Here is a 24,421-nt window from a genome sequence, read left to right as displayed (position 1 = left end):
TGGGATATGTACCTAATAACCATGATCTCATAGGCAAGAAAAGGGTTTTTTCCCCTTAAACTGACATGGAATAACACTGCCTCTTGCCTTAAATTGTTTTTAGTTCTCTTCGGTATTTAACTTATTATATTTATGTTCGATACTAACAAATTTAGGTTGTGAAACTTAACTGTATTAGACACAAAAAAGAGATTTCATTAAAGAGGATTGCCTTAAAATATTCATACTGAAAAAAACTTACTTGATTTTCTCTTCCATTTCTTGTTCATACTCTTTCTTTATGATATCCAGTTCTTGCTGATGTTCCTTCCGCAACATTCGAAGATCTTTCTGCAGTTTAACCACCTCCTGGCTCAGCTTCTGCTTCTCCTGCTCCGTCCCTGCCAATTTAAACTCCAGGTCATTGTGCTCAGCCTCTGTGTTACTAAGCAAGCTGGGTTGGACCACATGAGATTTGGACTTTTCTTCAGCACTTTCTTCCAAAACTTCCATGGGTTTACTTTTTCCATCCATCTGTTGTTGTAGAGCCTGTAATCTTTCAAGTTTTGAGGTCAGTGCTTCAATTTCAACTCTATGTCCTTCCCTCTCTCTCAATAAGCAGGAATCCAGCTCTTTTATCTTTTGCTCCAAGATCTGACAGGTCAAATCCTTCTCCTGGAGGGCTTTCTGGACACCATCAACCACATTCTCCAAGTTCTGCTTTGCCCCTATGTTATTTTTACCTCCCTCTTCTTCCACATGATGGGATACTAACAAGGAGTATTTGGTTTTTTCTTCAAGTTCTTCTTGAAGATGCTTTATCATCACTTGATCCTCTTGTTGCTTTGCTTCAGCCTGTTCTATCTTTATTAAGAGCTCCTGGTATTTGCACTGCATTTCAGAATGAGAAGAAATTGTGCCTTCTTTTTCCTGCTCTAGCCTCTGCAATAGCTTTTCCTTTTCAATTAAATTTCTTTGTAAAACACGGATTTTTTCTTCACATGCCTTCTGCACACAGTCTTGGGATTCTGCTGCTTCTTGCTCAGTACATGTTGCCTCATTTTCTGCTGATCTGGGTGCAACTGATGTTTCTGATTGTGGTGAACTTCCCACCGACTTAAGTTTTTCTTCCAAGACATGAATTTCTTTCTCTCTTTCCTGCAATTTTGTATTTAGTTCACTCAGATGGCTTTCTCTGTCTCTTCTATACTGCTGTTCTTTCTCTTCCATTTGAGATAACAACTGCTTCTTGATGGCAGCAATTTTTTGTTCAGCTTTTTTCTTCAGTTCCCCTAATTTTGCAGCACTTTCTAACTCAAGTCTATCTTCCAATGCCTTTAACTCCTCTTCTTTGCTTTTCACAATTGAATTCACATGTTCCAATGCTTTCTTCGTAGATTCAAGTTCAGATTTCATGGAAGATGCTTGCTTTTCAAGGCTTAAGACTTTTTCTTCAGCCTCTTTAACCCTGTTGTCCTTTTCTTCTCCTAACTCTTGAATGTGTTGAAGTTTCTGAATCATTTCTTTCCGTTCGATATCCTTTTGTTGATTGTAATTTTTAAGAACTTCATTTAAGGACTCAATTTCAATTGTTTTCTGAGTAACATGCTCCTCTAATTCCACAATTCTTGCTGTTTGAGTTTTTAACTCAGTCTGTAAATTACGTTCCTTTTTCTCCATCTTGCTCTTCTTATCTTCCACTTCTCCCTTTAAATATTCAAATCTCTTCTTTTGCTGATCAAGGTCCTCCTTCAATAAAGTTATCTGCTCATCCTTTTCACTGGTTTCCTTTGTTTTTAACTCAAGCTGCATCTGCAATTCTTTACTAGTATTTTGATATTGTGTAAATCTTGACTGTGCTTTCTTCTTCCACTCTGAGAATTTGTTGGCCTGTTCAAGAGCAGAAGTTTTCTCCTTACTCAAAGTTTCAACTTTCAAAGATAAATCTCGCACCTGATCCAGCAATTCCTGTTGCGCTTCATCATGTTGCTTACTTAGTGATGAAATGGCCGCTTCGTTTTCAGTTAGGCTGATGCTGTTCTGAAGTTGAGCACTCATATCAGTTAGCTGTTTACTAAGACTACTGATCTCAGCTTTTTTTTCTTTAAGCTCTTCTTTCATCGAAGTGACAGCGTTGATGTTTTCTGATAACTCCTTCTTCAACTGAGTGATGCAAGACTCCTTTTCTGAGGCAGCCTGTTGCTGATTTCCTCCTTCCTTCTGTAAGGCTTCTTTTTCTGTCACAAGACCTTCAATATCGGCCTTCATGCTCTTAATCTGACTTTCTTTTTCTTCCAACTGATGTGCAGCATGTTGTAAAGAACTATTTAGTGTGTACTGCTCTGCTGTTAGCTGTCTCAGTTGTGCTTCTAATTCAGAAACTTTGCAAGTTTTACTTAGTAGTGCCTCCTTAACTTTAGTTGTGTGGTGTTGACAATGGGAGACCCTAGAGAGAACGGCATTAATTTTACTGCTACTAATGTTGATGAGCTCACTTGTTTTAGCTTGTAATAAGGCTTCCGCTTTCTTGGAGTAAATGTCCAGCTGAACTGCTAGCTCTTCGGACAGTTTTTTGAATTCTAAGCTTTTGTCTTCTAGGCTTTTCTTATTTCTGTCATGTGAAGATTTCAAACTCTGGAATTCTTCATCTGTGGTTTTCAGCTTCTCAGTCAACTCAGAGACCTTAAGCTTATCTTTTTCTGCCAGCATCTTCAGTTCAACTACATGCTCTTGAAGAAAAGTATTTTCCTTCTGAGAGTGATTCAGGTCAACCTCCAGCTTTTCAAGTTCAGCTTTCAGTTTAGCTTCATTCTGTGAGGCAGAAACCATGTGAGCAGCCTTCTGGTTTAACTGTTCCTGTAATTCCTTCAACACTGTATCCTGCTTAGCACCCTCTTCCTTCAGCCATGCCATTTCCTTGTTCATCTCTTCTTTTTCACACCCAAATATGAGGATCTTTTGCTTCAGTTCTGCTACCTCTTGTTCTTTTTCCTGTAACTGGATTTCATGTTTTTCCTGAAGTTCTTCAGCTCGCTGGTTAAGTTTCTGCTCCCAGACTGCTATGACATCATTGAGTTCTCTCCTGTGCACCTCAGTAAGACTTTCTATTTGCTCCTTTTGGTTTGTCTCCAATCTTGACACTGCATCATTGATTCCAGCTGAGTTAGCCTGTGCCATTTCCAAAATTCTGGCATTGAACTGTTTTTCTTTCTGACTGAGCTCCAGAGCAGTATTTTCGAGCTCTTTCTTAAGTTTGGCTTCCTGATCCAACAGTTTCTTCTTTAACGTTTCTTGCATCTCCTTTGCTTTCTGCTTAATTTTTTCTATCTTTTTCTCTTGACTTTTAAATTTGGTTTCATACTCCTCTTGCAAAACATGAATACTGTCCTCCTTGGCTGATAATTTCTGTTTGAGTATTTCAATTTCTTTGCTCTGTCCTTCTCTCATTTGTAAAATTACATTTTCCTTTTCCATTAAGAGTTGCTTTGTCTGTTCCTGCTCTATATTATCTTGAAGTTGGGACTCATAGTGTTGGGTTAAAGATTTTACTTTTTCTTCCATTTCACTATTCTGTTTTTCAAGTTGCTGCATTAAGTCCTGTACCTTGATTTTGTGAGCATCTAACTCAGCACAAACATCTTTCTTTTGAGTGACAACTTCAGCTACCTGTTTGGTAAGAAGAATTCTTTCTGTTTCCGAATCCAACAACTTCTGCTGCAACTGGGCCAACTGCTCCTCATATGTTTCTACCTGCTCATGCAAGGTGCTCTGCAGTGACTGAAAGAGCTCCAGCTTAGCAGACGCCTGCTGGAGTTCCCCTTCAGACCTTTTAACATCTGCCTCTAAATTCTCCACATGAGCCTGATGCTCTTTTAAATGCTTGTCCTTTTCTTTCAGAAGAAGCCCAAGTTGGTTAATTTCATCTTTTAATGCCTTCTCAGTTCTCTGGATAGACATCTCTTGTTCTTTAATGATGCTGTCAACGTGTTGCTGGTGATGACTTTTCTGTTCATCCAGCTTGGCCTCTAATTCCCGCTTCACTCTATCTGCTTGATCCTTTAGTACAGAAAGTTCTTCTTCTAGCTTGTCACGCGCTTTTAATACTTCTGACAGTTCAGACGATAGTGATTCCAATTCTGTTTGCTTCACATCAAGCTTTTCTAAAGTCTTTTCATTCATCTCTTCTATGTGGGCCTGAAAGAGAACCTCTCTGTCATTCAACAGTGTTACTTTTTCTTGTTCATACTTTTCTCTAAGTTTTTCCATTTCAGTCTGATGCTGCTGCTTTAAGACTTGGAGTTTTTCAGTCCAAAGGTTATCCTGCTGATGCTGCAGACTTTCCAATTCTGTCTTGTGTTTTTCAACCATGACTGTAATTTCTTTATTGTGCTTATTTTTTTCAGCTTCCAAATGAACAGTTAAATCTTCTGACTGATTTTTATTCTCTTGCAAGCGTTTTTCCAAAGAACTTTCTAATTCAAGAATTCTCTGTTAATGAAAACAGATGTCTTTTTATTAAAGTACATTTGTTAGCAATGATATATATGACACGATGTCTACACCTACTTAAAGATTAAAATTTAGATAAACAACTTTACATATCTTACCAAACTCTAGAAAGGACAAAGAATCTGTGCTCAATTCCTAAACGAACCATATAATAAAGAAAAGATTCTATTTTTTACACAACTCAAAATTCCAGATTCTTTCTACCTATTTGGGTAACTATTTCAACTACCTGTTTTTTCAAGAATATTCTGAATGGATAGTGAAAAAGAAATCAATCATAACATAGATAATAGTAACTGCTGGTAGAAAGATGAGTATTTTTTTCTGTTTTGTTAAAAGGCCTATAATAGTATTCTATTACTTTCATAACTTAATTCTGGAAGAAAAATAACGTATCTGGCTCTTACCCCAAAAATTATTACTTAGAAGACATTTTTCAAAAAGAAGGAACTTACACAAATTTTACCAAAGTAATTTACAAAAAGTAATAGTAAAATGATTATCTCATGAAAATATCAACCTTGACTGAAAGGAAAAGAGCTAAGGAATGTCAAGGCATTGTAAGGAATGTAAGGCAGAGCCAAGGAATGTCAAAGCTGGAAAGGTCTTAAGAAATTACCAAATATCAATCTCTTCAGGTGACAGGTAAGGAAATTAAGGTATAATTAATTCACAAAGCTAGTAAGTGAAAGATCTAGGCCTCCTGAGTACCCATTCCTCTCTACCATGCCACCTTACAGAAATGTTGGAAGTGGGAAAATAAAATACAGTTTAGAAATAGGGGTAAGAGGGCTTCCCTGGTGGCGCAGTAGTTGAGAGTCCACCTTCCGATGCAGGGGACACGGGTTCGTGCCCCGGTCCGGGAAGATCCCACGTGCCGCGGAGCGGCTGGGCCTGTGAGCCATGGCCGCTGAGCCTGCGCGTCCGGAGCCTGTGCTCCACAGCGGGAGAGGCCGCAGCGGTGAAAGGTCCATGTACCACAAAAAAAAAACAAAAAAACAAATCCCTTATAGAAATTGGGGTAAGAAGTGTGACTGTGTCACTGTCTAAATCAGAGCAAAAAGGCTAAAAAGTCTAAATAACATCAGTCAGTTTATTCAAAATAGGTCGAACATTTCATATACTGTTCAGGGGAAGGACAGAGGGATTTTAAAATGTGCACACGGAGATATATATACTAACATGCTCACCATAGGACTATTTATAATATGGGAAAATTGGGGAAAAGTTAAATGTCAAAGGAGAGCAATGGGGTAACTAAACTGTGATATAAACAGAGAATGAATTATGTCCAGGGCATGGCACGAGATGAAGCTGAACAGGCAGGAAGGTGTCAGGGCAAGTGCTGCGTACAAAATGAGGCCACTTCCTAAAGATGAAAGGTGAGTAAGCAGTGGAGCTAAGATGCTGCACAGCCTGAGGGCAAAGAATCAGAGCGAGTGGCTGACAGAAATACAGCCAGCTAAAGGCAGGTCAGGAGCACCATGTAGCAGACATCAAAACCACTCCCATGAACAGCTCTTACTACCTAATAATGAATGGAGTGCATGTATATGTAAATCTAAAACAAAAGCTTCTCTACAACCTTATATTGACTGCAGAGATAACAACAGTTTTCCTATACAAGCAGTTCCACAGCTGTGGAACCTGAAGAGTATTTAAACTTACAGTTCTGTAAGTCTCTGCTTCTTGCTGAAGGTCCCAAAGTTTGTTTTCGCTCTCTGTGAGGATTGCCTTCTTCTGCAGCTCTAACTCTTCCAAGGCCAAAGATTCTTGCTCTTCTTTTTCTTGAGTGATCTTCAAATATTCAGACTGACTTTTTTCCTGTGCCAAAAACAGTAACACCACCTTAGACCCACGTAGATCTTCAGCATTCCCAAAGCACTGCCACGGGAATCATTCATTTCATTTGATCCTCACACCAGCCCTGCGAGGTAGGCAGTATCATTACCTCTCTTCCCACACCCTGGTCTGCAGAAATAAGGCACTGTGGCTTTTTCCGTGTGATCTGGCCAATCTTTGCCACAATCACTATTGATATGAAAAATTTTGTTCCAGTAACCCCTACTACGTCTGCTATTTTTTCACTACTTAAAATGTTTTGCAAAATATCACTGAATGTGCAGGGTCACACAATTGTTACTACCTCTTCTCTGCATACCAGTTTGGTATTTCAACTCTAGCCTGAGAAATTTATATGATTTATGAGAAATACCTCACTATAATAGGGAACCCCATACAGAAAAGCAAATCAAAATTAGAAGATTACATGTGAATATATGGATTAGATCAAGGAAATACTTATAAAAGCCTATGTATGTCTTCAGATGGTCTGGCCCTGAAAAGCTTCTTCTTTGACTGTCCTTAGTATATATCAGCATTCATATTAATACTGTTTACTGTTCTGAAAAGAGAAGCTCCAGAGAGCACTTTTGACATTTAGTGACTTTGGACTCCAATTAAGTATACTTCTCTATACCTATTGCTTAGGGTTCATGTGGCCAACAGTAATATTTTCAGTCCATTTCACTCTGGTGAAGCATATTGCCTTAAGTAAAGATTTTGTACCATATTATAAGTAGATTGATAAGAAAATATTAGTTTCTATAACATCAATTTAAAAACATCACTTAAAAATGTTATATTGTTTAATGTAAACTATATGTTAAATGCATCTCTATCTATGTCCATAAATATAAAAGAAGAAATTTTAATAGTCTGAAGAATTTTGATTCTCAACTCCAAGCTAACTCCTCTGAGAAACTAGGTAGGAAGGGGAGTGGAAAGGGGTGAGAGCATGTGCACATACGTGTTTTACGTGTGTCTGTGTCCTGTGCTCGCCAGTGGGAATATGTCTGAATATATCAGTTCCCGAACACAGTATTAACAAGGCCAATGTTCAAGGCTCAGTGCCCCCAATTACTCCAGCATGAAAACCCACAACAGGTCTTTATGACTTGAATTTTTAGCATCATTCCCAGCTTCATTTAGGTCCTTAATGTCTCGCTTTGTTCCTTTATTTCCTTGTCCCTATTTTAAATGTATGCTATCGTGTTATAGTTTTTAAGTACTCTTGTAAACAATTTTAAATCCTTTTTGGACCAACAAAGAATACAAATATGTACCCGTACAGGTGTACATTTCACAACCACGGACTAAACCACTAACCTCAGCCAACAGCACTGTCAAACCATGTGCCTGTTGGCCCCACAGAGATTAGAGAACTCCCTGACTCAGTTCAAGGATCACAGCTGCTGGAAATCCTCAGAGCCCCAGTTCCAGCTGAGAGTGAAAAAAAAAATGTGTAAAAGAAAGGAGATTAAAGGGACTTCCCTGGTGGTCCAGTAGTAAAGAATCTGCCTTCCAATGCAGGGGACTCAGGTTCGATCCCTAGTAGGGGAATTAAGATCCCACATGCTGGGGGCAACTAAGGCCGCATGCCACAACTACTGAGCCCGCGCGCTACAACGAGAGAGCTCGTGTGCCGCCAACTACACAGCCCACAAGCGTTGGAGCCCACGCGCCAAAACCAGAGAGAGAAAACCCGCACGGCACAACTAGAGAGAAGGCCGCATGTCTCAACAAAGATCCTGTGTGCCACAACTAAGACATGATGCAGCCAAAAAAAAAAAAAAAAAAGGAGATTAAAATTATAAAAACTATTTCTCATCCTTTCATACTAAAAGTATTTTTTAATTATACATATTATCTCATGGATAATAGCTTCATATAAAAACAGTAAACTACATTTTCAGCATTAATACTTCACAGTTCAAGAGAAAAAATTTTTTGCTTTAAACTTCCAAATTATACTACTCCAACAAATCTTTTTATCTTTGCTTTTCTGGTTATTGTTTTAGTTAGTTCAATCAGTTTTCTCATTTTACTTTATCTTTTTAAACATCATATGGATTGAAAATTACTGAAATTATTCTACTTAAAATGAAAACTACTTGGTCATTTTCATTTTGTCTTCTTTAAAATGCATTCAGGCAAACTCTCTGAACCTTAAGCTCTGATACATTCAGTCTGGTGAGTTTTTAGACATTCTTCCTAAGTTACGCAGTCGCTGCTTCAGTTACCCTATGTTCCCCTTTACTTCTCCCTAATCACAGCCTACAGCCAGGGTGAGAGGAATGATAAACAAACTGATTAATGAAAGCTTGTTAGATGAGAAAATTTAATTTTCAGATAATACTAAATTAACAAGCTCTGACAGCCTCATTCCTGCCTACGGCCAACCCTCTCTGCATACTCAAATGTTAAGGCTGCCAATAGCGTGACCTCAAGCTGGGAGGCAGGGGTGAGGGGCTGACAACTTTATAATGTGGCCAAAACAAAATAGGTACTTACAAGAGCTACTTTCATTTGCTCCTGAAATTCCCTTTCTTGGGTCTGAAACTTCTTAGTCAGTTCCTGCTCTTTGCTGGCCAGCTCCTCTTCATGAAGCTTCTGTAATTTTGCAATTTGTTCTGAGGATTTCTGAAACGCAACCAAATAGTTAAAGTGAGACACCCAGAATAAAATATGTTAACTCTACAACTAAATAATACTTCATTATAATCAAGTTAATAGCTTCTTAAGAGGAAAAATTGGAACATATTTCCCACATAAATCAAAAGTCACCAAACTCTTGAGAGTTAAAAGAAAAACCAATAAAGTGTTGCTCCTCATTTAAGACAAAGAGAGCTGCAGCTGCAATGGTCAGTTCCTATGGGGTTGAAGCTCCAATTCCACATCATACAAAGATGTTCCCCACCAATCAGGATAGGGAAGCACAGTAGGAGGAATAAGGATGCTCTCAGAAAGGGCACTCCACCATGGTCAAGGTGTTGTGGCTACACCCATCTATTTATGCCTAGCTTTCCAGGCATGTACTACTACTTATTAAAAAGTATTGGGCTGGGCTTCCCTGGTGGCACAATGGTTGGAAGTCCGCCTGCCGATGCAGGGGACGCAGGTTCGTGCCCCGATCCGGGAGGATCCCGCATGCTGCGAAGCGGCTGGGCCCGTAAGCCATGGTCACTGAGCCTGCGCTCCGCAACGGGAGAGGCCGCAGCGGTGAGAGGCCCACGTACCACAAAAAAAAAAAAAAAAAAAAGTATTGGGCTTCCCTGGTGGCACAGTGGTTGAGAATCTGCCTGCTAATGCAGGGGACACGGGTTTGAGCCCTGGTCTGGGAAGATCCCACATGCCGCAGAGCAACTAGGCCCGTGAGCCACAACTACTGAGCCTGCGCGTCTGGAGCCTGTGCTCCACAACAAGAGAGGCCGCGATAGTGAGAGGCCTGCGTACCGCGACGAAGAGTGGCCCCCGCTTGCCACTACTAGAGAAAGCCCTTGCACAGAAACAAAGACCCAACACAGCCATAAATAAATTAATTTATTTATTAAAAAAAAAAGTATTGACCTTGTTCTTTCTTGAATAGGAGGACTCAATCTTATAAAAATGTCAAATCACCCTAAATAAATTCAAAAATTTAATATAATCAAATAAAACAAAATGAGGGAAGGCCCACTGGACAAAATAAACATGCAAGAATAGCTGATCTCTTCTGAAAAATAAGAATAACAAGGAGAGGCTACCAAATAGTAGAACATTATAAAACTAAAACATATTATAAAACTGGTATTAGTGTAATACCAGCACATAGTCAAAGCAGTGGAACAGCACAGAGAATCCAGAAGGCCCATACGTAGCACTACAATAATTTACTATGTAATAAAGGTAGTATGGCATGTCAGAAGGGAAAACATGGGCTATTAAAGAAATGATTTGAAGGCTACTGGGTAGTCATTTGGAAAAAATTTAAGTTGGATCCCTACCTCACTCCTCACACTAAATAAATTTCAGTTGGATCAAAGATTTAACCATAAAAAATGAAAACATAAAAGTGTTAGATGAGAGCGCTCCCCTGGTGGTGCAGTGGTTAAGAATCCGCCTGCCAATGCAGGGGACACGGATTCGAGCCCTGGTCTGGGAAGATCCCACATGCCGCGGAGCAACTAAGCCCATGTACCACAACTACTGACCCTGGGCTCTAGAGCTGTGAGCCACAAGTACAGAAGCCTGCACACCTAGAGCCCATGCTCTGCAACAAGAGAAGCCACCATAGTGAGAGGCCTGTGCACCACAACAAAGAGTAGCCCCCGCTCACCTCAACTGGAGAAAAGCCTGTGCACAGCAATGAAGACCCAACACAGCCAAACACAAATAAAATAAAATAAATAAATTAAAAAAAAAAAAAAAACTTGGTGTGATGGAAGGCAAAGTTATCAGGTCTGGGGATGGAGAAATGGGAAGATGTTGGTCAAAGGATACAAAAGAAAAAAAAAAGTGTTAGATGAGAAAAATAAAAAAAAATTTTTCATCTCAACTGAGAATGTGTTTTTAAAGCAGAACAAAATCCAGATAGCATTTAAGGAAAAGAAAACTTTCTGCATAGCCAAAAAAAAACCCAAAACAAAAGCAAATCATAAACAAAGACAACAAATAACAAACTGAGAAAATTATTTGGATAAACGCACCTTATATCCAATGGCTAATTCTTACTATAGGTAAAAAGCTTCTACAAATCAGAAAAAGACCAACAGCCCAAGAGGAAAATGAATCAAGGATCTGATCGGGCGACTCAAAAAGGAAAACTATAAATTCCTGTAAACATACAAAAACATGTTTGTCATACTGGTAAGAGACATGCATATTAAAACTACAGGACTTCCCTGGTGGCGCAGTGGTTAAGAATCCGCCTTCCAATGCAGGGGACATGGGTTCGAGCCCTGGTCCGGGAAGATTCCACATGCCGCGGAGCAACTAAGCCCATGCGCCACAACTATTGAGCCTGCTCTCTAGAGCCCGTGAGCCACAACTACTGAGCCCACGTGCTACAACTGCTGAAGCCCAAGTGCCTAGAGCCCATGCTCCACAACAAGAGAAGCCACTGAAGTGAGAAGCCCACGCGCACCGCAATGAAGAGTAGCCCCTGCTCAACACAACTTGAGAAAAGCCCACGCGCAGCAATGAAGACCCAGTGCAGCCAAAAATAAATAAATAAATAAATTTATTTAGAAAAAAAACCTGCAGTGATGTCATTATTTTAACTTAGCTTGGAAAGATAAAAACATTCAGGTAATACCATCTTTGTGAGGGGGGGAACATATTCTAATACATTGCTCATGAGTATAAACTGTCCTCCACTGAGCTTGTAGCAACTATCCAATAATTATAAATACACGTAATTTTTTCCTAGATTCCACTTCTAGGAATCTATTCTAAAGAAACACAGATGTGAGCAAATACGATAAGGATATTCACAATTTCCAACAGTAAAAACTGAAAGCCTAAATATCCATCAGCAGAAGACTGATTAAATTATGAGCTATTCATACAATGAAGTCCTGAGCAGTCTTTAAAACAAATGGGGCATCATTATCAACTCAATAATAAAAGAACAACCTCCATGACAGATTATTAAGTGGAAAAGCAAAATACAGATCAGTAAAAATAACATGCCATCTTTTGTGTTTAAAAAATAAATAAATAAAGAGACTCCCGCGGTGGTCCAGTGGTTAAGAATCCACCTTCCAATGCAGGGGATGTGGGTTTCATCCCTGGACAGGGAACTAAGATCCCATATGCCGCGGGGCAACTAAGCTCACGTGCCGCGACTACTGAGCCTGCGCGCTCGCGCACCACAACTAGAGAAAAGTCTGCGCACCACGACAGAAGATCCCACACGCCACAATGAAGATCCCATGTGCTGCAAGTAAGACCCAATGTAGCCAAATAAATAACTTAGTTAATTAATTAAAGAGAGGATTAGAAAACATAAGAGAGAAATCATATGCAGAGACTATCTCTGGGAAGTATAGCCAAAAAGGTACACATTCATTTCTCTATCAAAGTGCTTTTTTCCTATAATCTAAACATCACGAAATGATCAAGGTCTCAAACAAAATACAAATTAACTCTTCTTTACTATCAAAGATGTAGGAAGAGCCTAAGACTTAAGTTTCAGCACTGCCATAGCCCATTTCAATCCAGAATTATTCTTACTTTCATTACATGAACAACCTCCTGTTTCACGTGGCCTAATTCTTGTTGAAGTCTGTTACGCTCCTCCTCACTTGTTTTTTCAATGGCTTTTATTTGCGCCTCCATTTCTGCTTTCATTTTTCTCCGTGCTTCTTCTGTTTTTTGGGCTGTACTCAAGGCTTTTTCAAGTTCCTCAAAAGCTATAATGAAAACAGCAGAAAACAAGTATCTCAAGAAATACTATCATTGAGCTAAAGTGTTTTACATTCAATTTATGGAAACTAAGAGCAGCAGTAGCAGAAGAGGTTAAAAAACTCATCACTGTTTTAAGCCAAGAGATATTTGAGTAGTTAAAAGCCACAGAAATGTCCAGTCACTGAAAGCAATTTGTCATTGAGTTCTGGATTCAGATCTTAAGATTGCTTATATGAACTTAAGCTCAGAAGTTAGAAAAAATATTAGAAAAAATATTAAATTACTAAAGATTGCCCACTCTCCCCACAAGTGTCCTTATGGATAGCAAATTCAAAGAAATGAAGACTTGTACCTACTTCTGTAGTATATAATTCCAATTGCTTTTTTGTTTGTGATGCAGTTCTTATCTAATTATCTAATTATTATCAATTATCTAATAATTATCTAATTATTATCAATAATTAGGTAATACTATTATATACTCACTAGGACATTTTTAAGAATGAAAAAATTATTCTTTGACTAATCTTATTTTTAAAAACCTCTTAACCATATGATAACAGCAGGGTTTTTTTTTAATATTTACTGTCTGAATCACATATTTAAACAATGTATTTTGATATGAAACCTACTACTGTGTAAGTTTCGAATTAGTGTAGTTAACTAGAAAGAAATCTTTACCTGATTCAACGTGTATAAAAAGGCACTACCAGCAGGGAGTTCTTGGGTGAAATAAGTAAGAATTCAGGCCCTTAATAAACAATCATCTAGGCCAGAGTAGTAAGATCTTTAAGGACAGCTCATCTAGTATCAAACAAAGTCATATATGATGGGTGCAAGAGCTGGGTAACTTTACACCAAAATATATATGTGTGTGTGTTTATGTATATTTGTATGTATATGCATGTGTGTGTATATATGTTTGTGTGCACTGCACATGTGTGCAAACATACACTTTCCCTCTCTCTCGCCTTCTTTCTCTCTCTACTGACAGAACAGTAGCCTGTGAAAATCCTACGGCTATTATCATCCTAGACTATTTCCTTTAGTCCTCACAGACTAGAAGACTGTGACTTCCCTTTACCAAAGAGACGAACTATAAATAAAACATCAATTTTCAAGATGGGTTTTAATCCTTTTAAGAAACATATATCCAGAGGTGACAGTTCATTGACATGTGTAGTATTTTCACTCCCAGTGGTATAAGAAACGTGGAACTTCAACCTATGATATCTCATTTAAAAGCCCCTTTATTAACCACAATTTGACTTAACAGACAGTGGTTTGGGCAAAGGAATTGCATACCTGAAGCAAACACATATTCTAAAGCATTTTCTTAATGATGAACTGTAGTAGGTACAGAAAAAGGCAAGAGAAAGGCTGAATTCTGGTAACAACCAAGAAACACAACTTATTTTGCTCACTACATTAAAAAGCAAAACAAAACAAAACAAAAACACTTCTCTGGCAACCATGTTTTTGATATTAAAAAAATCTACCCAATTTATTCATTTTATATGCACAAAGTATAAAACTATAGTTCAAATAAGGTCTAAATTTCAAAGGCATATTAATTAGCTGAAATTATTTTTAAAGATTCCTACTCCAACTTTATTGATATTTGCCTGCAAACACCAAGATGATAATCCTTAGACATAAATATGTTGGTAAATAAAGTATTTAAAGGGAAATGCTCTTTGTTTTAGTTAGATATTCTTTTCCTATAAATTCTGGTGTTGAGCATTAAGAAGCTCCTCTTGGTAGGAATAAGAAATTAGTTTCCTAATGGAGTAAACTGATCAATTACGGGAAAGAAATTCTGTAGCAGAGTGCTTACTGCTTAGTTTGAGCTGAAGGTTTAAATCTGGGAAAGAAAAACATGGAAAAATGGAATGATGATATTTTAAAATGCTTATTAGATGTCATCACAATCTTTTCCTTACTGCTAATATTTGGCATGTAAGATTGCACTTACATTAGCACTTCTAAGCACTTCACAGAAATATCTTAAATCAGGCTCTAGAGAACCTGAAAATAGTTTTGATATTCTTCCAGCAAGACAGTTTTAAATGAAAAACTTTTGTCAATTAAGCAAAATGAAACAAAACTGTACACAGTCAATACCAAGTGAATTTTCATTGTTTTCTTTAAATTCCAGAATCCGATATAGTATAAAAATAGATGTAGTGCTCTCACTTTCTCAAATAACAAAAAAATCTATGCCACAAAGTTCCTATTTGGATATAATTTTCCAATAGTTAACTTTTCTAACCATACTCAGTAAATTTTAGTATATTCTCCTATATTATATTCTAATTTTAGTGTTTAATCCTCCAAAATAGCTTTCCTAAGTCACTTGATTATCCATCATATAATGATTAAGGTAGGACAGATCTGGTTCCAAAGTTCTTTTCATCTAAATTTAATCCTTTCTTCCTACCTTCTGCCACCTTGTCAGAGAACCATATAATTTTATACCTAAAAAGACACCTTTGAGATGTCCTCATTCAAATGTAACAACTGAGTCATCCAACTTTGCCTTCAGATGATAAATCAACTTAAATAGGATTTAAGGAACAATCCTTACCTTGCATTATTTTTTAAAACCAAGAATGCTGACATTGATCAAGCTCAGCTGAGCAATAATATACTTTACTAAACCAGAATTTCTGAACCAATCAATTACTGATGGCTTCTAACTCTCAACAAAATGCAGCATGTTATTATACCTCTGACAGACATACAAAAACTCACTGCTTTCCACCTCCATCTTGCTTTATGAAAATGTTAAGTCCCCCCAAAATAAAATAAAATTTTAAAGAGGCAATAAAACACATTTCTATATCCACATACAGAAAACTTATTTCAAACCCACTCTACACTCTACCACAAATGAAGCCACTTCCTTACAGGAAGTCTGCATCCAACCAGTCCCGTTTCAATGTTGATGGAGGATATACTGAGAGCTTACTTACTAACCAGAAACATCTCACCTTCTGATCTGGCAACCACCAGACATAGTAAAGTGGTGTCCTTAGCCTATAATATTCTCAAGTGAATTCCCCACTCTTTCCAAAATGAAACTATGCTAGGATTTTAATGTTGAGTACTAAAGAAGTATGTTCTGAATGTCTACATAATTTGTCTTCCAATTACCAACACAGGATAAGTGAGTGGGGAGAAAGAAAGCGTGCATCAGCCCCAGCTGACAAGTCTTCTGCCAACATGCAAGCGTGCACAGAGAAACCATGGTCACAGCACACACCAACAGGAAGGCTAAGCACGAACTGCCGCCAAATGTTGCAAGAACACGTTGTGTTCTTCCAAAGCAAAATTCAATGTATCTCAGGCAATTTTTGCTTTTAAAAAAAAAAAAAACTTTGAAAATATTTCTAGAAAAAATTGAATGTACCTTAAGAATGGTCCTCTATCAGTTAAGAAAAAACACAGGGCAGACCTTTTATTGCTGGCTCATCACTTTCCCCTTCAGATGAAGTTTACTCACATCTATGGGAATTATGAAAATGGACAAATGCCCACTATATGAGTTACATGAGAAAGGTTGGCAATCTACAGCTCAATAATCCAACCATTCATTCATCATATATTTATTAGATGTTTGACATCTGCCAAGCATATGTTAGGCATTGGGTGATATAAAGAAAATATTTCACAAAAAGACAGTTGAAGTAATAATGCAGGCGGGGTGCGGGGGTGAGGTGTATAAAAGAACTAATCCTCAGGCTAAGCTAGGAAGAATTTGCTTTTGCTACTTCACTGTCTTTCCCCCTCCTCATCCTCGATGTCCTAACCAATCATAATAAATAACAAATGCCGGAATTCTGAGATTCTAGGCAGCATTACTGTTTTGTTGCACTGTCCCAGGGGACACTTTACTGTAAAAATAACAAGACCCACTCTACTCCCCCTGCAGGGAAGAAGCAAAGAGGCAGAAATGTGGAAAGGCTGCCACCTCTAGATTAACTAAGAAGCTGATTAATAACATCAAGAATGAATAAGTAAGCCAGTGCTTATTTCTTTATCCCAGCAAAAAAGCTGCTAAAATGCATGTGATATAAAACCAAAAAAACACAACTAGTACTATGAAATGAATGAAATGCAAATTAACAGAAAAAAACAACACAAAGATTTATCAGAATTCCCATCCAATCAAGTGTCTTTTGTGAATAAAAGCAAAAGTCTAGAGCAGCAGTTTTCAAAGTGTGGTCCACAAATCCTAGGGTCATGAGACCCTTTCTGTGACCCTATCACAACAGATTGAATGTAGAAACAGGCATGAAAATACAGCTATCTTCTATTAAGCCAAACAATAAGATAAGCAAAAATGTAAAGCAATGCCATTCTTCACACTAAATTGTGTTTTGGGAAATATGGGTAATTTTCACAAAAGTATTCAATACTTACATGTAATAGGTTTATAATTGTTATTTTAAAATGAACTTTTAAAAAATTTCTTAGTTTTAATTTCTAATATAATAAATATCAATCCATATAACCCACACAAACAAATACTCTTTGGAAACCTCAGTAAGCTTTAAGAGTGTAAGGAGATCCCTGTGATTAAAAAGTTTGAAAACCACTGGTCTAGAGTTTACATAAATGAAAATAAAATAATGCTACCACCTAGTGGCATAAACCAGATATTGCAATACTTGGGGCCTTCAGAAATTTAATAGTTGGGGCCTTCAGAAATTAAATATCGCATGTGCAATGGAAATCTACTTTTCAAGCCACTTCCCAAAATACATAACAGGATTCACTCTAAGGATTAACTATGCTTTGACCTTTAAAATTTTTACAGATCTATCCAAATTTCATGCACTCCTTACATTAACCATGCAAATTTACTATCAAATACTTTGAAAACATCAGGATGATCTTGAAAAATATTAGGCTAAAGCTAAGTAAATTTAATTAAATGGAAAATATGATTCTGTAGCAAAGAAATGTGTTCCTCTAGTTGCTGGTGCTTTCCAGTAACAGTGACATTGCCAGGGATATAAGTAAGTGCAGGCTGATAATGACTTTCTAAAGGTATGTATGTACAGCTACTATTGTAGAAATGTATCAAGCACCTACAAATACACGACTATGAAATAAAAAACTTACATTAAATTAAAATCTAATTCCATTTAAAATAATGAAATTTTCCATCAGGTGTTCATTCAGTGACAAAATGTGTACATACTACTCACCTAACATGGCATACTTAAATTCAACTTTAATTCATACTCTTTTGCCTGAGAAACATGGAATTTTCTTTGTAAAGCTTATTCAAAGTACCCATGATAAGAAAAAACAGCCCTTACCCCAGTCCTGTTCATACAAGGCTTGGGAAAGGCACCATGATTCACTTATTGGCATGTGTGGATGCACAAAAATAAGATGTTTTGTGAGACTTAAGACTCCAAGAAAACTCTGTTACATAAATTATCAACAACTAATAAAGCACTTAAATACACATGTGATTTTTGTGTGTTATACAAATATGCATAAATCTTATACATTATTTAAAAATAAACTCTATCTTAAAGGGTCCTTCAAATAAATGTTCCACTGAATGTCTTTGGTATATCAGGTTTATACTATACAAATGAAAAAGAAACTTATTTCCTGCACAAACACAACATGACAATAAAAAAGCAAAGAATGTTGTGAGTTACTCTACATTTTAAAATGCAGACAATCATAAAACACAGAACTTCAGCAAAGACAGGGTACATGAAATGGAAACAGGTTTTACAAAAGTCAGTGCGCTCTGGAAACTTTCCTAATCTGAGCAGAATATTTTATTCATTTTGCACAGTTGTAGGCAAGAACATTTTAAGGACGGGGTGTTAATACTATGATATGGGTTCTTATTTGTAATGGCTATATTTAAATCTCTTAAAGGTAATTAACAAAAAAGACTAAAAGTCTATGGGGAAGACTTTATCCAGAGAAAAAATTCAAGGATGGAATAAGCTGTATTACAAAGTTGTTACAGTATTATTCAGAATAGTGAAAGTAGAAAATAATCTAGGTGCTGATCAATAGGGAGATGGTTAATGATGTACATGCATTCTGACAAAGCCATTAAAATGTTAGTACTTTAGCAACATGTAAAACTACTCCTAATATAATGCTAAATAAAGAAAAAGGAGCATACAAAATTATATGGACAATTATGATTACAATCATATAAAATAAGGATTGAGAAAAAACTGGAAGTGTATTGAAACAACAGCAACGTGCTTTCATTTTCTCTATTTTCCAATTTTTGGGTAATACACTACATTAATGATTAGCCAGCTACTCTACCTCCTATCCTAGGTAAAACATACACACACATGCACACAAAGAATACCCAAGATCTAGCGTGAACTTTAGCAGCATTAACATTCTGCACCGGTGCTGCATTGAAGAGGTAATATTCTAGACAATTAGTAATAGTACCTAGTACCTAAAAAAGTACCATCACATACTTAAGCTGAATCACCAGAATTCTCCAAATTTAAAATCTGGTTACTTGAAGATATGACCATCTGTTTTTAAGTAACACCTAGAAAGGAATACTATCAACAGTTGTAGTAAAATGGTTGTAACAAATATATTTATTTTTGGTTTTCTTTATTCACGGAAATAATTTTAACAAAAGTGCTATAGTATTGTGCTTCAGAAAACATGCCTACCAGTTCCACTGTAGAGCAGAATAAGTACTACAAGCTGATACAGCATCAAGTAGGCAGGTTACCATATTCCCATAGTCTTGGTATTTTATGATAGTATTATTCTTTTTAAAATCAGAGACACTCAGATTTCCTTTGTCCTCCAACATATGAGAATCATCACAGTTTGTCTAGAAAAACTATGAGAAGCAGTGCAATAGACTGTTTTCTAAGAAAAGTAGTGAGGAATGTATTTGAGCCACATTTTGATCTCCAGAATAAGTGAGTCCCCAAAAGTAGCCATTTGTCTACTAATATCCACATGTCAAGAACTGCTAAATATATGAGTTAAATTTTTTACAATCAAAAATGCATTAGGAGAGTTCAGATCCTTTGATAATTATTTTATGTAGACACATTTACTTCTAAAAACCTTAACAACCACAAACTTTAATGTTAGTGTTTCCTCCAGCTCTTATGTGTTTTTTAGCCTTTGAATTTTAAATCTAAGAAAGAGAAAGAAACATTTAACAGAGCAATTGAATTCTCCAAGAGCCAAATGATGTTTATAAAAATTTATGAAAACTCTATTTCCTTTACAAAGACCTTTTCTCACTTTTAGTACCAAATTGGGACTTTTCTGTCAATTGGCAAATGCATTTTATATTTGAACTAAGAATCACATTATATTAGAACAATTCTGTTCAGACTCAACTAAAGCCATTAGATGAAATTCAGTTGATGCACAAAACTAACTTTCATTATAGATTTAAAGGGCAACATCTTCAATATGGAATCAGTCTGTTACAACTTTCTATCATAAACCTCAATAATTATGACTACAAATATAATTTTGAAAATATCTATAAAAGCACTCATAACTGTGTTATCCAAAGACTTTCCAAAATAAATATATCTATTAAATAACTGTAAGTCTTAATTCTCTCTTTAAGTATTTATTAACTTTAAATATTTTGACAGTATTATTAACAGATAAGTTTCTCGACTTATAGGCTATGAAATATTACAAAAATATAGTTTTATGAAAATCACATTTAAAGACAAAATACATAAGAGGTACAATCTACCACGCATAAAATAAATATGGTACAAAGATATATTGTACAGCACAAGAAATACAGCCAATGTTTTGTAATAACTATAAATGGAGTATAACCTTTAAAAATTGTGAATCACTATGTTGTACACCTGAAACTTATGTAATATTGTACATCAACTATACCTCAATTGTAGAAATAAATAAATAAAGACAAAACACATCTGTGCTTGGAGAAGCAAGAGAAGGAAGGCTGTATTACAAAAAAGTTGACTGGAACAGCAGCCTGGGAAACTTTTATCCTACATATGAATTAACTGTATATTTTGTCTGCCTTTTCATCATGTGCCCCTTTTTACTTGTTATTCATGGGTTTCTACCTCCTCACAAGATGCATCTCAATGTTAAAAGGAAATGTAATCCCTGACCGGCATTATTTTCTCTCAGCTGGCTACAAGAGTCAACAAAAGCAGTCTTAAAAATGAAAAGGCTTGACATGAGAAGCTGAGACTTTGCATTAGGTTTTCTGCTCACGGAAAGCAAACCTGTTTAACAGCATCTCACGAGTCTCCAGCTGCTTCAGCAAAGTCTTTAGAGATTATAATCTGAGAGATTCTACCCATTAATGCTCTCTGAAGGGAAATCTTAGGCTTTTGGGGAGCACATTTCTAAATTTCCCAGCCACTTGTCAATAAAACAACTATAAGGAGATGAGGAGATATTTATGAGCACAACCAACTGCCTCTCTCATCCAGACCCATTCCTTTCCTTAAACCTTACAATCTGGTTTCTAAAATAACTTCTGAAACTGCATCCTGGGAATCAAATCCTCATGCAAATTAAAAGACATTTAAAAAAATCTTCATCCTACCTCCCCCACTTTTGGAAATGCCTCCTATATTCCCCCAGAAGCATAAGTATCCGCAATTCCTATGACTTCTCAGGTTACTTTTTTTGTTTCCATTTATGTCTCTTTGCCGAACTCAATATCTCTGTGTTAAGAGCATAGGCTCTGGACTCAAAATGCCCGGATTCAAATCCTGACTATACATTTACTCTCTGTGGGTGAATGTAAGCAAGTTACTTAACTTCTATGTTCCTAGGTTTTCTTGTCTCCTTTCTTATTTGTGAAATGAGGATAATAGTAATACCCAAGTCATAGAAATTTTGAGGATTAAATACAAATACATACACAAGTGAATACGAGCAAAGCATTGATGACAGAGCCTTGCATAAAGTAAGTCTGGCTATTAGCAGCAGCAGCCGCTAAGGCTACCACCGCTTCCACTACCAGTAAAACAATCTTTCAGAGAAATCAGCCTCTTCTACAGATCGAACCATAGGCTTCAACCTTAGGCTAACGACTCCTAAAAGATGCTCCGATTTTTTATTTCCAAATTCCTACAGGTCAATTCCATCTGGAAACCTCATGATAGGCCCAAATTCAAAGAATCTAAGCAAATTCACCATTTCATTCTATTCCTCAGTGTCCCCATTTAGACTTCCTATTCTGACTTCACCTGATTCATTCGGCCTCCTAACCTTAAAACTCTGGCGTCATCTTGGACTCCTACTTTTCTTCTGCCCCTCCAAGTTAACTGGATACCAAATTCTGCAAATTTGACTCTTCCTCTCCTTCCCAGACCCACCATCCTAATCAAGGTGGCCAAAGCTCTCAGTTCCCAAAGCCTGGACTTCTACCCTTGCTTTTAAGTTTGACTTTCCACTTCATTTCTTTTCTACCTACAACACTGGTTTCCATCACATTATGCTTTCCTATTACTGGTTTCCTTGTTTACCAAAGTCTAAACTCAGCTACTCACTTTTATAGACTTTAACAGTCAGTTCCTTCACAATCCAACTTCATTTCCCACTTCAGCAAGAATGGTTTCCAGTTGACACACACCCCCCCCCCATGGTCACTGGGCCCATTTATGATCTTAAATGTGAAATATGTGCTGCCCCCATCTCTCTGTTTAGGCCCATTCTATTCATTATCTGAGGCCCAAGTCAACTCACATCCTCACTAACCTGAAGGCACCAGTTCACCCTGCTCTCTCCTCTTTCTAGCATCTCTACTTTCTTTTCGAGCATTATTCAGCATCATACCTTGCTGAATACTGGTCTCTACACTTTACAGTCTAGCATTTATTGGGTCAAAACATAATGCAGTTATGTATAACACTGAATTATTCCATCAGTCTCTTAAAAAGCAGACTACATCTTATACTTTTTATTTACCCTAGAGCATCCAAAAGGTAGCAGTTATTTAATATGTACCATGCTGTGCCTACTTGGGGAGTTTCAAAGTTGTAAACCTGAATTTTGATAGTCTAAGGCAGTGGTCAGCAAACATTTGCTATAAGAGGCCAGATAATAACTACTTCAGGCTTTGCAGGGCTATACATAAACAGGCCAGGCATGGGCTGCATTTTAACCATAGGCCATAATTTACCAACCCCTGCCTCTTCCGAGGAACAGTCCACAGTGTCTTAGAAAGAGTCTCTACAGTTAAACATTTTTATCCATATTTAACTAATTTTTCTAAATGTTGGCTGGTCAAGCACTTTACATGATTTTTGATTTCTAACATAAAACAAGTAACCCCTGAGTTCTTACCAGCTCTTTCAGATTTTTCTTTCTGTTCCCGTAATTCCTCTCCCTGGCTAGTCATCTGCTTGATGTGACTACGAAGTTGGGCAATTTCTTCTTCTTTGATTTCCAGGGTTTCATGCATCTGACGTTTTGTCTCTGCTATTACCATCCCCTAAACAGAAGTGCAGACTCTAAAGCGTTTGCGTAACAAAACTGCATTATCAATAGCACATATCAAACTTACTTTAAAGGGCAGAAAACATAATGTCTCTTACTAAGTACAGCATACAAATTATTTCAGTATTTAGTATTTAGTTTATTTAGTATTTAGTCTGTGTCCTGTGTATATACTACACTATATACTACAATAACTTCAGTTACCTGGCATATCAGGGTATTCTTAATATAAAAAATTATTTTAATAATAACTTTAATATTTTAATTATTAACAACACATTTTAGTTAAAAGATTTATTTTATAATCTTTCTATAAATGTTTACTATAATTTTCCCTATCTTAGTAAACAGTTTATATTCAACAAAATATGACCTTTAGTACTTGGCTCAGAACCAATCATGAACTACTATTATTGAACTGCGCTGTAACATGGGGAAAGTCCCAGAGGCTGCTGAGAGTATAAGGTTACTGCTGCCACACTGGATGGACCAAGACTGCGGTACAGAGCTACCTGGTTTTTCTCTTTCCTCTTGTGACAGTCTCTGGTCCCAACACCACTCCTTATTACTGTCAGTGAGGCATTCCTCCAATTTGCTAATTGCTACTGTCTTCCCACTCTCTGGATAATCTACACAAGAAATGAAGGTCGCTAGGGGGAAAATATAATCAAATAGTATATATTAAATCAGTCATTTGCAACTAACAAAAAATGGGTGGTTCAACTTGTCTCTTGAAACATAAGACTCTGTGACAGCTATTTTATGATATTAAGCAGAGTATTACCTTACTTCCAGGGTTTGTCAACCCTTGCTTTAGGGTATGACTCTTCCAGATGGCTAATATTAATGAACAGATTAAAAACCAGGTAAGTGGGGCATTATTATACAAAATTCCAAAAGAAAATTGAGGGCCTTCAGTTTCTTCAAAAACCAAAGCACAATGGAAAAGAGAGACACAGAGAGAGAGAGAGAGAGAGAGGTGGAATCTATAGATTAAAAGAAGTCTTAAGAGTCACATCAACCGACTGTAATGAAAGAACCTCATTTGGATCCTGATTCATAAAACTGGAAAAGAAATGTATGGGACAAAAGGGAAAATCTGAAACTGTCTAGGCAGTTGACTGTACTAAGGAATTGCTATTAAATTTTTAGATGTGATCATGATAATGTGGTTATATTTTTATTAAAAAAAGACCTTTATTTTAAA

General features: G+C 36.8%; 1 protein-coding gene across 6 annotated transcripts in view; it reads right to left on the bottom strand.

Annotated features, from left to right (window-relative positions):
• GOLGA4 (golgin A4) overlaps window positions 1-24,421 on the bottom strand; it is a 105,539-nt gene that overhangs the window by 29,910 nt on the left and 51,208 nt on the right. For all 6 annotated transcript variants that reach the window (XM_060022164.1, XM_060022165.1, XM_060022163.2 and 3 more), the window contains 5 exons: window positions 23,062-23,209; window positions 12,544-12,722; window positions 8,842-8,970; window positions 6,157-6,312; window positions 242-4,467 (listed from right to left, as the gene is read on the bottom strand). In XM_060022164.1, the coding sequence (XP_059878147.1) occupies window positions 242-4,467; window positions 6,157-6,312; window positions 8,842-8,970; window positions 12,544-12,722; window positions 23,062-23,209 (4,838 nt within the window). The remainder of the gene's footprint in view (window positions 1-241; window positions 4,468-6,156; window positions 6,313-8,841; window positions 8,971-12,543; window positions 12,723-23,061; window positions 23,210-24,421) is intronic.

Source organism: Delphinus delphis, chromosome 10 (genome assembly GCF_949987515.2).
Source record: "Delphinus delphis chromosome 10, mDelDel1.2, whole genome shotgun sequence".
Lineage (NCBI taxonomy): Eukaryota > Metazoa > Chordata > Mammalia > Artiodactyla > Delphinidae > Delphinus > Delphinus delphis.
Note: the sequence above shows the minus strand (reverse complement) of the source record. Positions and strands in the feature narration are given on the sequence as shown.